Source organism: Homarus americanus, unplaced genomic scaffold, assembly GCF_018991925.1.
Source record: "Homarus americanus isolate GMGI-L3 unplaced genomic scaffold, GMGI_Hamer_2.0 scaffold25483, whole genome shotgun sequence".
Lineage (NCBI taxonomy): Eukaryota > Metazoa > Arthropoda > Malacostraca > Decapoda > Nephropidae > Homarus > Homarus americanus.
The window spans coordinates 6,231-23,730 of NW_024726235.1; the positions used below are offsets into that span (position 1 = coordinate 6,231).

General features: G+C 39.0%; 2 protein-coding genes across 2 annotated transcripts in view; both read right to left on the bottom strand.

Annotated features, from left to right (window-relative positions):
- Positions 1-9,439, bottom strand: part of LOC121865575 — a 14,693-nt gene extending 5,254 nt beyond the window's left edge. Inside the window, exons 1-5 of the mRNA XM_042365091.1 lie at positions 9,432-9,439; positions 7,946-9,273; positions 5,807-5,902; positions 4,509-4,744; positions 3,781-4,016 (exon numbers count right to left, since the gene is read on the bottom strand). Of these exons, the coding sequence (XP_042221025.1) occupies positions 3,781-4,016; positions 4,509-4,744; positions 5,807-5,902; positions 7,946-9,273; positions 9,432-9,439 (1,904 nt within the window). The remainder of the gene's footprint in view (positions 1-3,780; positions 4,017-4,508; positions 4,745-5,806; positions 5,903-7,945; positions 9,274-9,431) is intronic.
- Positions 9,440-9,586: 147 nt separating this feature from the next.
- LOC121865517 overlaps positions 9,587-17,500 on the bottom strand; it is a 9,775-nt gene continuing 1,861 nt past the window's right edge. Inside the window, exons 2-5 of the mRNA XM_042365035.1 lie at positions 14,285-14,357; positions 11,727-11,867; positions 10,822-11,121; positions 9,587-10,403 (exon numbers count right to left, since the gene is read on the bottom strand). Coding sequence (XP_042220969.1) covers positions 9,587-10,403; positions 10,822-11,121; positions 11,727-11,867; positions 14,285-14,357 — 1,331 coding nt within the window. The remainder of the gene's footprint in view (positions 10,404-10,821; positions 11,122-11,726; positions 11,868-14,284; positions 14,358-17,500) is intronic.

A 17,500-nucleotide genomic window follows, 5' to 3' on the forward strand; every position in this document is an offset into this window, starting at 1 on the left:
AAAATACGCTTCTTTCTCTTGAACCAAAAATTTAATGTGCCTAACTATTTAAGTACATCCAATACAAGCAACCAAGAAATGACCTCGAAAACCCATAAGTGGCGAGTAATTAGCATTTAAAACATTCTAAAATCATTTGAATGATTTTCTAAAAGCCATTGAAATGTTATAACTAAGATATCAAATTTTGGTTAACAGATCCTTAAAGGTTAAGATTCAGGAAAATGCATAAATTAAACTAAAACCTGGATGGCCGAATGAAGAAATTGTGTTTTATATTTAAAGGATTTTGACCAAAATATTGCTTTCTCTGAACTAAAATTTAATGTGCCTAACTATTACACATCTATATCAATACACAAGCACCAAGCAGTCGACCCTGAAAAACCCATATGGCGAGTAATTAGTATTGCAAAAAGTACTAAAGATTCTAAAATCATAGAACATTTTCTAAAAGCCATTTGAACAAGTTATAACGATATCAAATTCTTTTGCTAACAGATCCTACAGCAATATTCAGAGTACCTATACTGAAATTTTGGAACAAAATCCATTTTTGGCCGAAATATTAAAATTAAAGCTCAGAGTCTTTAGCAGATTTTTGACCAAAAATACGTTTTCTCTGAATCAAAATTCTAATGTGCTCTAAATCTATTTACATCCAGTAATACATACACCAAGAAATGACCTCGAAAACCCATAAGTGGCGAGGAATAGGCATTAAAAAGTATCGAAAAATATTCTAAAATCATTTGAACATTAAAGTTTGAATAAAGTTAATCAAGATATTTAAATTTTTAATAATAGATCTCAAGCAGCAATATCCAGAGTACTATACTGAAATGAACAAAACTATTTTGGCCGAAAATGAAGAAAATTGTAAGTCTATATAGGCCTTAAAGGATTTTTGACCAAAATACGTTTCTCTGAACCAAAATTTAATGTGCCTAACTATTTAAGTACATCCAGAATAATACACAAGCACCAAGAAATGACCCTGAAAAACCCATAAGTATGAGAGTAATTAGCATTGCAGTAATTAAAAATATTCTAAAAACATTACATTTTCAAGCCATTTGAACAAGCGAGTAATCAGATATCAAATTTTATTAATAGACTTACAGCACATTCAGAGTACTCCATACTGGGAAATTTCAGCAAAACTATTTTTAAATAAATGACGGTACCAAAGCTCAGAGAAGCCTGGAAGTGATTTTTAATTTAAAATATGTTTTTCTCTGAACTAGTACTGAATAGCCTAAACTATTAAGTACATCCAGAATAATACACAAGCACCAAGAAATAATTTGAAAACCTATAAGTGGCGAGTATCAGGTCAAAAAGTATAAAGATCAAAAATCATTTGAACATTTTCTAAGCTAATAACAAGCAGTATCCAGATATCAAATTTAACAGGATTCAGTTGTTAACATTCAGGAGTAATTTTATAATTGAAATTAACAAAATCCATTTTTGGGCTGAAACATTAAAATTGTAAGTCTATATCTTAAAGGATTTTTTGACCAAAAAATACAAGTTTTCTCTTGAACCAAAATTTAATGTGCTCAACTATTTAAGTGCATCCAGAATACACAAGCAATCAAGAAATGACTCTGAAACCATGCAAGAGTGGGTCTACATTGCAAAAGTGAATAAAATATTCTAAAAAATTTGAACATTTTCTAAAGCCATTTGAACGTTATAATCAAGATATCAAATTGAAGTTATATTCCAAGGAAAAATAACTAGAGTGTCTGGTACTAAAATTTTGAAATTGAAAAATCCATTTTTTTTGGCCGAAATTTATTAAAATTGTAAGTCTAGGAAAAGATTTTTAATCAAAATGATGTTTTTCTTCTCTCAACCAAATTTTAATGTATTAACTATTATTTAAGCATCCAGAATAATAATAAGCAATTCAAGAAATTAACTTAAAACCCATAAGTGAAGTGAGTATCATATTGTAAAAGCACTTAAATATTCAAAAAACATTTTAAATATTTTCTAAAAATTAACGTTATAAATCTAGATATCAATTTGTTAATGAGATCCTTAATATTCAGAGCACCATATCGAAATTTTTGTTCAAAATCCATTTTTACTTGAAATAAAGAAAATTGTAAGTCTATATTTTAAAGGATTTTTGACCAAAAATATGTTTTCTCTGAACCAAATTTAATGTGCTTCCAATCATTTAAGCACATCCAGAATAATACACAAGCACCAAGAAACACCTCGAAAACCTATGCTAAGTGCGAGTAATTAGCATTGTGCAATTAAAATATTCTAAAATCATTTGAACATTTTCTAAAAGCCATTTGAACAAGAGAATCAAGATATCAAATTTTGCTAATGATCCTACAGCAATATCCAGGAGTACTTATACTAAAATTTTGAACAAAACTACGTACGAAAATGAAGAAAAATTGTAAGTTCTATAGCTCAGTTTTGACCAAAAAATACGTTTTCTCTGAACTAAAATTAATGTGCCTAACTATTTAAGCACACATCCAGAATAATATATTGCCACTGCTTTTCTCTCTGAACTAAAATTTAATGTGCCTAACTATTTAAGTACATCCAGAATAATACATAAGCACCTCAAGAAATGACCCTCGAAAAACCCATAAGTGGCGAGTAATTAGCATTGCAAAAAAGTAATTAAAATATTCTAAAAACCATTTGAACATTTTCTAAAAGCCATTTGAACAAGTTATAATCAAGATATAAAATTTTGGTTAACAGATCCTTAAGCAGCACATTCAGGAGTACCTATACTGAAATTTTGAACAAAATCCATTTTTTGGCCGAAATGACGAAAATTGTAAGTCTAGCCTTAAAGGATTTTTGGCCAAAAATACGTTTTCTCTCTGAACTAAAATTTAATGTGCCTAACTATTTAAGTACATCCAGAATAATACACAAGCACCAAGAAATGACCTCGAAAACCCATAAGTGGCGAGTAATTAGCATTGCAAAAGTAATTAAAATATTCTAAAAATCATTTGAACATTTTCTAAAAGCCATTTGAACAAGTTATAATCAAGATATCAAATTTTGGTTAACAGATCCTTAAGCAGCACATTCAGGAGTACCTAATAGGTACTCCTGAATACTAGTAGTATATACCACAAAAGGGCAAGTGGTAATTTAATATTAGTTTATAAGTGCCCCAAGAGCATTGCTTAGTCAAATGCACATACTAAAAGTTAGGAGATGGTCATCTTTTTCGTTCTCACAGCCTCAGGATAAAGGAGGAATAAATATAGACAACTGTCAGATTTAACTTCTTTGGAAAAAGAGTTGTGAACTCTTGTTGGAATAACCTGCCATAGAATGTCGTAACAGCACCAAGAGTGAGCTGTAAGTCCAGACTTAACCAGCACTGGCACAATTTCAGGTACAAACACAACCTGCTCTGAACAGAGAGACCGCTGGATCCTAGAAATGGAAATCTAATATGGCCAAAATAGGTCTTAGTGAGTTAGTGAACAAACTGCTGCAATACCAAGATCTTAGCTTCCCAGACCCTTCTCCTAGGCTAGGGATGTGATGAGAGTTTACACTAACTGTTACATTAGTGCCAGCCATCAACATATACAACATTTAGAACCGATGAGTGCAGCTACGAAGCTCCTTGGAGCGACACCTGGGTACAAAATTGTATTGATAACAACACACCAACACACTGATTTATAAATGATATTCCACTTCTAGCATCTTACCTTACATTTGTGTGGGTGTGTGTGTGTTTTACCTTATATTTCTGTAATCACTGACCTGAGGTAGACTTTGTCCTTGGCAGCAGTGAAGTTAGTGAGTAGTGTGTTGCGGAGGGAGAGAAAGACAAGGTCGTCCCAGTCGTGCTGGTGCTCCTCCCACTTCTTCACTAGTTCACGGACCGTCTTCAGATTCCTCCCTGTTGCCACCACTATTTCCGCCTCCTTCACCACCCTCTCCAGGAACTCCCCGTCCACCAGGCGCAGGCGCGAGGTAATGGACTCGTTCTTATAGTTCTTAGAGCAATTATGTTGTTAAGATAAAATGCCAATTAATTCTCTTGATTGTGTGGCAGTACTTCATAGTACACTAAGAACACTGCATTAGTTGATGTGTAACTAAATATGAAATGAAAACGTTACACAATATTTTACAACACTTTTTTTCTAAAGATGAAGATACTGTACTACACTTTTCATTAATATGCTATCAAATGAAAAATTGGTCAATATATAACCCTTTTGGATGGATAAAAAATTCTACAAATAGAGATGGCAGGGCAACACTGGGTATGGGAGATGACTAAATGTTCAATGTGAAGTATATAAAAAACTTGCACTGAATCAAGAGCACAACTGATCCGCAATTAACAGAAGAAAACAATGGTACAGCTGCAGTAATGAAGAAGAAACTTACTGCCATATGTCCATTTGATCTCGGGAAATAAAAATCATAGATAACAATTTACTTGAGCACGAGGAGCCACCCAACCCTGATCAGACACTCACCGGACTTGAGTATTTGATATACTTGTAGTAAATTTGGTTGAGCATGTCATGGATGGACTTGATGAGTGAATAGTGTCGGAGGAGTGTGACTGCCTCGGTCCTGAGTGTTGCCAGGGCATCAGGGGTGTCAAGGACCCGGTGGGCCTCTTGCTGCTGGTGTGCCACCACTGTACAGTCCCGGCAGATCACCATACGGCACTTGGTGCAATAGAAGTTGAGGGCTGCGCGGTGTTCAGCTGTCCGTACATACACACCAACATCATGTTAGTTCTCAATTGATTCAGTTTCAAGAAAAATAATTCACATTTATACTTGAGTAAACTAAATACAGACCTAATAGATCAATCAGAGAAAGACATACTGTACATGCACAGTACAATATAAATGGCCAAAACTCCTTTATCCAGAGTGGGACACACACCACGTGAACACCACACCACCCGGTGTCTCCATGACCAAGTGAGGTCCTTCATATCAACACCCGAGGACGAGTTACTGCACCACGTGAACACCACACCATCTGGTGTCTCCATGACCAGCCCAGGCCTGGGCCATCAACTGCAAACTATAATAATTCGTATGTTCAATTCATGTTCCTTCTCCTTTTAGTAATGAAAGCTTTTGTTAAACGACCCACCCACCCCATGTCTTTGCACAGTATGTAATCAGTCATTTTTGTCCAATGTATATTTTCAGCCTTCGGGCTGCCGAACTTTTTCAATAAACCATTAATTATTATTATTATTACACACACACACACACACACACACACACACACACACACACACACACACAAACTCTGAAAAATGGTAATAAATTATGTATTTTCTGTTTTTGCATAGAGTCGCGATTAAATTTAAATTGATATCAGATCACCTTTCTCCTAAAGCGTCTTGTGTCATAATTACAGTTGGGAGAGTTGTAGCGGCACCTCTAGGAATTGTGAAACGCCTTCTGAAGTGAAGTTCCTTCCCTCCCCTCTAACAAACTTGCGTCAAACGTTTGCTACATCCTAAATTTAAACTTGTCTTACACCCATAAACCAAATAAACCCCGCTAAACGACCTTTTAACCCCTTTTCAACTCAAAGACAAATGACCCATTACACCCCAAAGCTTTACGTCCCTTCACCCAAAAGTCACTCCCCAATATTCTAAAATCAGTCGCCTCCTCTGGCTATCAAAATGTTTCCAAAGTCCATTTTTTAATAACCTAGTGAACTAGTGAGAAAAGTAGTTGCTGTTGTTCGAGTGTGTGTGTGGGTAGGCCAACAGAGCAGGAGACTGGAGGGTACTCACGGCACGGGTCCTGGTCTAATTCTAGACTGCGCAGGTACTGCTCATTGAGGCTTTCTCGTGGCGGCTTATTGGGCGCGTTGTCCTGGGAGCTATAATCTGTAACACAGAGGCCTATAAGTATAACTTCAAGTTATCAATTAGTTATTTACTCTTCACCAATATGGAAGAACCGCTTACCTAAAAAAGTGACGCCACAACGATTGCAATCTCAAGCTAAATATACTGGACACCTCAGACAAGTATCCAAAACAATAATTCTCTCAAGCAATAAGTAAACCTTGCGTCTTTCTGTAGTCACTGGACTGAGAAGATTCAAATTTTTATACTTTTTAACTTATGAACATTTATAATATAATTTTCATGCACAACTGGATCACATTGTGTGGAGTTATGTGCACAAACACCACTCAAAATTCTATGACTGTTTCTCTCCAAACTCACTCTTATTTCCTCAATCTCTTTCAAGCGCTGTTGCTAGGAAACTATAAGGATTCTGGTATTTTGTCATCCACATTGTGCTTAGAATTCATTCATTATTATATATACATAACATACGGTTATCCCTGTAATTAGATAATCAACCTAACCAAACCAAACCTAATGTAACCTCACCAACATAACCTAACCTAGCCACAGAACCCAGAAACTATATCTAACCTAACAGGCGGGGGTTAAATTCCTAAGATTCCCGGCTGACCGAAACTAAAATAATACCTAACATACTTATATACACTTATGAAGCACAAAGATATTCTGAGCAATTATGACTTACTAGGAGAGCAATATATCTGCCTGGGGAGCTGCTGACTGTGATAACTTTCCATGTTTACGGGTTAAGTGTCTGCCACTGGGTGCGAAAGAGCAGTAAATCTTAAACTCGCCACCTACAAGTTACATCAAACATTGTTAAGTTTTGGGAAGATCCTTCACCCCACTTTGTAAAATTGGCGGGCACGGTTATTATTATTTCCTTTAGTTCAGGTCTAATTTTACTTCCAGAGCTACTAACACTATGCACAGAACGCTAAACAAGTATATGACTGGACAATTAACCGCGCTTCAGGAGGTTCACGCTATGTTACAGCTTGGAGATGCACAACCTACTCACACGAATAGTTCTGCGGAGCTTATCTAAAATCCTGCGAGGGGGGGGGGGGGGGGTAGTGAGCTGAGATTGTACCGTGCTGAAAATGTTTTCGGCATGCACAGTTCAATCAAAAGCTAAACAAGCCTTACTTAATTAACCTATCCTAACCTAATCTCAAGGGTAATCTCAGCACGTCTCAAGCCATCGATATAGATTTTTTTTTTATTGAACAACGAATGCCCAGAACATTTTCAACACTGTAAATTCTCAGCACGCCACATCCTCTCCGTTATCTCTGTTTCCTCTGGTCTTTCCGTCCTCAGTCTTGGTACTACATTTCCTTTAACAATACTCTTTGATTATTTGGTGTGTTTCCTTATTTTACTCCAGTGTTCACAACGATCTATCTACGTTAGCATCATATTTCTCTCACTTCTAAAGGTCTGACGTGCAGTCACGGATGAAAATATCGTCAGTTCTGTTAGTAAATAGTGAACAACCATCCCCTAGATAGGCCACCTGTACCTCCCTCCCAAACTTCAACTCCATCTTCAGTAGTGTGAAAATGCATAAGGAATGCCCAGGCCCAGAGAGAGAGAGAGAGAGAGAGAGAGAGAGAGAGAGAGAGAGAGAGAATAAATAAAAATTAAAGTAGGCAAGATAGAGAACATTTACTTTAAAAAAATCTGCAAGGAGACAGACGAGAATGGCAGAAGACGAAACTCCACACAAATGAACTGGACGTAAATATTAAGGGACTTCAAAAGATAATGATAATTTTATCCAAATCCAGGTAGGGGATGTACAGGAAATGTAAATGAAGTTCAAACTAGTTCTAAAAACAGGACTTGGGACATGTAAACAAAATGAAAAATTGTAAAACGAAATGGTGATGGGTGAGTGGGATGCAATGTTTTAATAAGATGTGTAACTATTTACCACACCAGAAACCTTCCCGTAATTTAAAAAATCAACATCCGAACTAAACAGACTGAGGGCTTCTTTCAGCATTTCTCACGTGTACTACAAACAGCCTAACGTGAACAACTTACTGTGTGGGTCAGATGTGAGCGGCGTGTTTGTCCCGGAGTTAGGTGGAGCAGGGGCAGTCACACGTTTCTTTGGGTAGCCACCTATCTTGTTGAATTGGGTTAAACTTCCTGGAGAACCCAAGGTACTTCTATCTGTAGTACTCTGAATAGGTGGTTTATGCAGCACTCTCAGATCGTCGACAGCTTGTGAGGCCTTGCTTGACCTAATATCTTCACACTGATGGTTAATAGGTTGGCTACTGTTATCTTCCAGCTCAGAGAGAGAAGCAAGAATCCGATTCATATCACTTACCTGTTTTTCATCATCCTGGGGTGAGGGACGTGTAGCCTTTGTCGTCTCGCACCCAGGAGTCATTTCAAGAGGGACGTTTAGTACACCCTTATTCTGAGACTCGCAAGGAGATAATTTTTGGAATCGGCAATTCTCGTCATCACCTGGTGTACGTTGGCAAGTTTTGTCGTTGGCGCGACCAGGTAAACTTTTGTCAGCTGTGCGTTTACTTCTTGCGGGCTTGGCCGGTTGTATTACTTTTCTATACTTTCTTTTACATTCATTCGTGCTTAACACTTCTCTGTTATTTGTTAAACTGCCAGTTCTTAAAGTCACGGGAGCTTTGTGTTCGATTTCGTCAAGGCTAAAATCAGTCACATTCACTTTTTCTAATTCATGATTTCTCAGTGTAACAAACTCTCCACCTTCGTCAGCAGCTCTTCCACTATTAGCTTCAGCATTTGTTTTCATTGCGATTGGAGTCATTGAATTTGGTTCATCCTCACCTGCTGGACCTGGAAGACTTACTGCTGTGTCTTCATCAGGTTTTGGCTGTGTACCAGTGACACTTTCTTTGGTCATTGAGTTTGTGGGAGCTGAATGGGTTTCTGCAAAGGTAGGTCTTGTTTCTGTAGTTGATGAGTGTTCCGAAGTTAAACCACAGTCTTGAAACTCACCATTCCTAAAATTAACAATAGGTTCTTCATTTATTATTTGTTTAAGTGGTAAGAATTCCTCACCTACTGGCCTCCTAAGTGTCACTTCTTCCGCCGCTGGTCTCCTAAGTGTCACTTCTTCCGCCGCTGGTCTCAGTGTCACTTCTTCCGCCGCTGGTCTCCTAAGGGTCACTTCTTCCGCCGCTGGTCTCCTAAGTGTCACTTCTTCATCCACTGGTCTCCTAAGTGTCACTTCTTCATCTGCTGGTCTCCTAAGTGTCACTTCTTCATCTGCTGGTCTCCTAAGTGTCACTTCTTCATCTGCTGGTCTCCTAAGTGTCACTTCTTCATCCACTGGTCTCCTAAGTGTCACTTCTTCATCTGCTGGTCTCCTGTCACTTCTTCATCCAAGTGTCACTTCTTCATCAACTGTCACTTCTTCAGTCTCCTCAAGTCACTTCTTCATCTGCTGGTCTCCTAAGTGTCTTCTTCATCACTGGTCTCCTAGGGTCACTTCTTCATCCAAAGTGTCACTTCTTCCTGGTCTCCTAAGTGTCACTTCTTCATCTCCTAAGTGCTGGTCTCTCAGCCATTGTCACTTCTTCATCTGCTGGTCTCCTAAGTGTCACTTCTTCAGCCGCTGGTCTCCTAAGTTTCTTCATCTCTGGTTTCCTAAGTGTCACTTCTTCATCCAGTGTCACTTCTTCAGGTCTCCTAAGGTTTCTTCAGCCGCCTCAGTGTCACTTCTTCATCCACTGGTCTCCTAAGTGTCACTTCTTCATCCACTGGTCTCCTAAGGTTCACTTCTTCAGCCGCTGGTCTCCTAAGTGTCACTTCTTCATCCACTGGTCTCCTAAGTGTCACTTCTTCATCCACTGGTCTCCTAAGGTTCACTTCTTCAGCCATTGGCCTCCTAAGTGTCACTTCTTCAGCCACTGGTCTCCTAAGTGTCACTTCTTCATCTGCTGGTTTCCTAAGTGTCACTTCTTCAGCCACTGGTCTCCTAAGTGTCACTTCTTCATCTGCTGGTTTCCTAAGTGTCACTTCTTCATCCATTGGTCTCCTAAGTGTCACTTCTTCAGCCACTGGTCTCCTAAGGTTCACTTCTTCAGCCGCTGGTCTCCTAAGTGTCACTTCTTCATCCACTGGTCTCCTAAGTGTCACTTCTTCATCCACTGGTCTCCTAAGGTTCACTTCTTCAGCCGCTGGTCTCCTAAGTGCCAATGTTTCATCATGCAGTCGGATTCTTTGGGCCAATTCCTCATCCAGACGTTTTCTAAATGTTGAGTGGTTGCCAGGAGTAATTACAGCATCGTCAGCTAGAAATTCGTCGAAATTAGAGTCATCCTTAGAGAGCAAATTACTACTGGGGGTGAAGTCTTCGTCAGCAGATGAGGATCCATTATCATGGTTACTAGAGCCACCCCCTTCACCGCCCTGTTCATCGACAACATCTTTGATGGGGTGGCTACAGGGTGAGTGAATGTTGAGGCGTAATTCCAAACTCCTCACAAGACTGATAACACTCCTCCTGTACAAGAAGAATTGGAAAAATTGTATATACTGTGTACACCCGTCGAGAACTAACCCACTTATCTATATATGAAGGATGAACGTGTATTTGGGAACTCATTAGCTGTTGCTAGTTCTCTTGCCTTCTCTGCGACTAATTATGTCTCCTTCCTTGTTGCTAATTATCTCTCTCTTTACATAATCCAAGAGATGTAAACACGCACTGGATTAAGGTATCCTCTCAACAAAAGACATTGGCTATACCACGTAGAAAACATCGCTTCTCCTCTGATCAGGGTAGCTAAGCAACGTTGGGTCTGGTATTGAAACTTAAGGATTCTAATGGAAGTGAGTATCTGAAGGCTTTTTAGGCTGTCCTTGATCAATTACTGTACCTATATACAAAAATGATTATTATTATTATTATTACAACTTACCCCTTGGTAGTGATAACCTGTTCATGTTGAAGATAACCAACGTTCCTTCCGGCTATGCTTCTGTTTCCTTCTCTTCCAGTTTTCGTTTTAAATTTCCCATTATCTTCACACTCTCCTCCTCCTTCTCGTTTTCCTTTGTTATCTCTCAAATGTCTTGACTTCTCGGCGATTCTGTTTTCACCTCCATTGTTGCGTTTACTCAGAGAATCCCCTTCGACGGCCGCCGCCAGCCTTTCGGTACTGTATTCCTCCCCCACCAGTGGCAGTGGAGGTGAAGGATCTCTACAACCTGCGTCGATACTGTGGGGACGCGCATAATATTTTTGTTATGGTTATGAGTGTTAAGGGAACAGGGGAGATGCCTGCAGATATTTATTGAAATACTGGCAACCTTACACAACAGACAGGGTATACTGGGGGACAAAAGTACTTACAACACAGGGTAGACGTTTACGATGAACACAGTATTGTAAATGTCATTATTATAATATCAAGAATCGTATAGTCTGGGTGTTGTAGTAAGCCTGAAGGCATTTTAAGTAGCGGGGAGTTTGTTGAAACCCAGTTGAGTGTCTGTACTTGTGGTAACACTTTACTATATATATATATATATATATATATATATATATATATATATATATATATATATATATATATATATATATATATATATATATATATATATATATTATGTAGATCCACAATGAAAACGTGGATAAAATAAATCTTGATAAAATCACACAGGGAAAAGGGAAACAATGGAGCACTTTAGCTTTCGTGGTATATTAACGTTAATATTGACTTTTAACGCTGTCGGATAAATATAATAATCTGGCCCTTTGATATGAAGTTAAAGACATATCTTTCTCATCTTGCTGCAACTCTAAGATTATCACGTAACTCACCAGGACTGAGGGGTGGCTACGGTGCTCGCAGATCTGCTGGAGTGAGACCCGGTGGAGCTGCAAACATCACCAGGTCGTCGTTGAGAAACGCTGGGGAAGAAGTTATCCAAGCTGCTGTCCCTTACGACGTTCTCGGTTACCCTGGATGTAGTGAACACAAAGATCAAGATGAGGATCAAGATAAGGAGGACACTGAAGGTGGTGGTGTGTATCTATTGTGCTGGTATTTCAGAGGCACAGTCCACTGAAAATTTTCATTGTTATCACTATGTAAATTCCTGCACTGTTTGCATACAGTATACATACCTAGCACACTCACACTCGATAGATGAATATATTAGATAGATAGATAGATTGTGAGTTACTTAGATATATATATATATATATATATATATATATATATATATATATATATATATATATATATATAGATAGGTAGATTTATTCAGTAAAATGGTCATACAAGTTCGTACTGATTCAGCATATAGGCCTACTGTACGGAGACAATAAGAGTGTACAATGTACACATACAATTAAAGTATACAAATAATATACATAAACAGTACAGGTATACAAACAATATACCGTCGGGATGGATTCTAAAATGTAAAATATTACCATCATGCTTCTTAACTAACTAACTAACTCATTATGGAACAGTAATTAGTTTACTCTAATAACTAGGATAGTGTGGTGAGAGGAGACGAGTCGCTTTATCTCAACAGTGACAGCAAACAGGAAAGCAACATCAGGCATTATCTTCACGACGCGAAGCTAAACTTTTATCAAGGTTCGTTAAAACTAGTGAGTGAGTGGATGGGTACGTGAGTAAGTGGGTGAGTGAGTGGGTGAGTGGATGGGTACGTGAGTAAGTGGGTGAGTGAGTGGGTGAGTGGATGGGTACGTGAGTAAGTGGGTGAGTGAGTGGGTGAGTGAATGGGTACGTGAGTAAGTGGGTGAGTGAGTGAGTGAGTGGATGGGTACGTGAGTAAGTGGGTGAGTGAGTGAGTGAGTGGTGGGTACGTGGAGTGAGTGATGGGTACGGTGAGTGAGTGGAGTGAAGTGGGTGAGTGAGTGGGTGAGTGAATGGGTACGTGAGTAAGTGGGTGAGTGAGTGAGTGAGTGGATGGGTACGTGAGTAAGTGGGTGAGTGAGTGGGTGAGTGGATGGGTACGTGAGTAAGTGGGTGAGTGAGTGGGTGAGTAATTAAGTGGTGGGTGGATTGATGAGTGAGTGGTTGAGTGAGTCGGTCGATGGCGAGTGCACGAGCAGTGAATGAGTAAGTACAGCCGAAAATCACACTCAGAAATTGTTAATACAAATAACAGAGCAAGTTATTCATATTAATAACATCGCAATGAAAAGGCTTTGTCAACAATCCCCAGTTTTAAGGTTGGATGGGATGCCATGAAACGGATATAATTATGCTCTTCAGGGGTGAAATTGGTATCTAGAATAAGCGAGGATGAGATGGATTATTTCTTTGATCTGCTACCAATCATTGAACGAGTCTCGGGAAAAATGACCATCGTTCCCTTTATTGATTATATTCATTCCTGACCACTGCATAAATCCCTGGTTAGGATGGCAGCAACTCTACCATATAGTGACGAGATGGAAGCAAGGAACATGGCATCGTGAGCGCATGATGTGAGCTCATTCTCAAGATCGTTCACTTTATCATTACAATATATAATAAATAAATATGGTCTCCGAACACCTGAGGCTACATTTCGTCGCTGTTTTCACAAGCCGACGAATATGCAATTTTCTAGTTTTGAGGAAATCACTCTTGAAGATGACATCCTTTTGGGTCCAATTTCTCAAAAACTCTTTTACAACATATGGAAAAGAACCCCCTAGTGCTGAAGGACCTGAGCTTATAAATGAGACCCGCGTACATAATTAACTCTGTCAGAAACAGCACAAAAATCAATTGGTACAAAGTGACTCTGGGCACGGCATCATAAGTGTCATGGCTTCCCGGTGTGCAAACTGATATTTAGGGAAATCATGATTGTCCAAACGCCTACATAACCGTGCTGCAAGAAACTGCTCAAAGACTTCGGAAAGTATTAGGCTAACAGATACACAACGGTGCTTTGGCAGACTAGAGGTTGGTGATTTGGCTTTGGGAATAGAAGTAATAAAGCCAAAGTCTCTGAGTCGGGATAATATACTGTACCATCAGCAGCCGTGCCATTATAAAGATCAAAGTCAAGCGGTGGTGATTTGCTAACCTGAAATGAAACTTAGAAGACGAGCCTCAGGAAAGCAAGTAGGCGTAAGGTGATGTTTCCTCTGCTCTATTGCCACCAAACACCGAGCTAAGAAGTTCAACATTTCTCTTCAATTAGGAGGCGGCAAAAGCATCCGAGTTAAGGAGAGGAATAGATCAATCAACCCATTAGATTATCAATGAACCAAGAGTTATCTTTCAATCTGGTCTTGAAGGGTTTGGCTGGAACACATTTATCACTTATGCTGAGTAATTGTGAATTAAAGGCATCGAATGGACACTGATAAGGAAAAAAGCAATGTGAAGGACGGTGACTTACTTTGGTCGGGGGGATGGCTTGTGGTTCCTCTTGGGCTTCGGGCGGGAGAGGCCGTGATGCACCAGTGAGGGACCTATGACAGAATATTTCTACTGTAGGTTAAACTGTGGTCATGCAAGGTTGTTTAAAGATTTGGTGGAAATCTGAAATAATCATTAATACTCGGTAGGAACTTGTTAATTACGTTTAACTGTTTATATTTGTGCGATCATTAACGCTCTAAGTAAGGAACACTGACCTATTGCATTATTAGATCTGAAAGCGTCACACCTAAATGTTTATTATATTATGGTTAATGTCAAAGGATCACATCCCTTCGGAATTTAAGGGAATTTAAGTTTTATGATGTTAAACACCGACAGAACTTGTTACTATTCCTGTATTTAATTTTCCAATGAGTGAAGTTAGGGTTAGTGATTTTTCTTGTTCCTGTTGGTCCTTGGAGTACAAGTGTGTTAATTTTGTTGTGGCGTTGTTCAGCTATCATTTTTGTCCATGCTAGTAGGGCTACAATGTTTATTTCATTCTTTTTGTACATATTTTCTATCCATTTGATGTTTTTCTTCACTTGGTTTTTAGTCACTTTTTTGTACGTTTTCTTCAAAAGGGAGATTCTTTGCTTCTTGGGTTTTTGTCTTTGTTTACGAACTGAATTAACAGTGGTAACAACACACCTTACACTAAACACAGAGAAATGTCAACCACCAAGAACAATAGACCTCAATATACTAAACAGTGCAGACACATTAACCACACCAATCACCACCAAAGACATAACAAACATAATAACCAGTTTTAAAAATAAAGCACCTGGACTAAATCAGATAAACAAAACGGTCCTTCAAAACATACCCACAATACTGAAAAAACAACTTACACAGATCTTTAACGCCTCACTAGCAACAGGACACTTCACCACGAGATTCAAAACAGCCAAAATCAGACTCCTACTCAAACCCGGAAAAAACCCAACAAGGCCGGAAAATTACAGACTTACAGTATATCCCTATTAGAAACACTAGGCAAAATACTAGAAAAAATAGTCAACAACAGACTCAGAAACTATCTAGAACAGGAAAACAAATATAACCCCAGACAACATGGATTCCGAAAGAACCGAGGTACAAACACGGCTATTGCACTAATTTACGAAACAAATAACTAACGCCCTCAGCAATAAGGACCAGTGCAATGTCGTTCTCAGAGATGTATCAAAAGCTTTCGATAAAGTGTGGCACGAACGCCTAAAATATCAAATAATTCAACTTGACATGCCAAAAAACATGACAACGCTTCTCTGCAACTTCTTAAACAACAGACAAGCCAATCTCATTACAGACAACTACACTCGACAAACCTTCAACACACACAGTGGAGTACCACAGGGCAGCAACATTTCACCCACACTGTACACAATATACACAGCAGACATACCAGACCCAAGACAATCGGACTACATGGCATACGCTGACGATATCACACAAATAATACAATATCCAGGGAGATCTAAACAAATGATGTCCAAGAGAACAGGAGAAGAAATTGAAGTAATTAACAACTATGAGAGAAAATGGAAAATTCAAACCAACATCCAAAAACTAAAGATCAAATACACTGCAAAAATACATCCATACCCAATCAACAATCAACAGCTACCATATGAAGAAAGTGGAAAAACACTGGGACCCAAAATCACCAGAAGCGGTATACACCAACACATGAGAGAGAGAGTGACGAAAGCCAAACTACAACTAACCAAACTCCGTCGCTTTAGAAAACTAAACACCAAAACACAGCTACATCTATACGAATCACTCGTCAGACCACACCTTGAATACCCACCTATTCCACTTAACACAATAACTAAAACAAAGAAACTCAAGCTGCAAGCAGTCCAAAATACAGCACTAAGAAGACCAGCAAGACATAGGCCGCCATACAGTCAAAAAATACGAGACATACACATCGAACATAACATAGACACAATTAACATAAGAACACACAAACAAGCAAAAGCGGTATGGGACACACTACACCCAACACAAGACCCCATTTTACAGGAACTATTACAGGCAAACAACAATATGTAACACAGCTGGTGGCCAAGAAGCATCAACATTAACACAATCAGCCCGGAACCATTATACGCGAGAGAGTAACACCACTCATATAACCGAAAAGATGGGGACTATCCTGCCAGTTCACACAAGGACCTGGCGGGACCCCCAGTCACAAAAGATGAGGAACATCCCTTCAGCAACACAAGGACCCGAAGGGACCCTCCAAAAAACCCTAAAACAGCACATTCCCTTGGATCGCACTTTAAACCAGCTTAGCTTAGCTTATCTAACCTCCCTTGCCCCTGGAGGACTGAGGGACGTCTGTCAATGGTTAAGCCACAAACTAGCCTCCGCAAGATGGAAAGCCCACCTGCTATCATTCTTCTGTACTTCCCACTTCTTAACTGTACCTTGCCCTAAATCTCATTGTTCACCTCAGAGCCACGGCTCTCTTATCTCGGTGTTCTGACCGACTGACTGAAGGTCATTCTACTCAACGCTCTCTAACAGACAGGACCTCCTCTCAACAAGCTCCTCACCACACAGCAATTCCCTTGCACTGCATTGTACATACAGTGCATATGAAGTTAAGCTATTCTGAGTTTCCTTTCTCACCTCCATCCTTAGTGCGAGATCTCCTATATGTACGTATGTATGTGAGCCTAACAAAGTGAAAATAGACAAACACAGAGAGAAATTAGACAACTGGCCATATACAGTACATACGAGACAAGGTTACTAAAGTTTCTCATAAACATGATAAAGTATTATCTCTGAAAAAAGAACTTCCTTGGCAGGACTCTCAGTTTTACCAACACGATATAAACTTCCGGAATACAATATTCTTGTTTTGTTCTTTTTTTCTAGTTTTATATCAAGAAACTTAAATTAACAATTACAAAACAGAGCGAGTAACATTCTAACTTACAACTCAAAGTGGTTTTATCTGTATGAAGCGTCTATAAACCACACCTAACTTAACTAATCAATCAGGTTTAGCCTATCTTAGTAGGTAGGTAGTAAGCAGTTACCAAACAGGGAGGTACGACCGCCTGGGAAGATATTGGAGGCGTAAAGTGTTGTCTAATGGTAGACCCTGCTGCCGTATGGCATCACGAAAATTGTGACCAAGCCCCAAGTTGCTGATCTGTCTTTC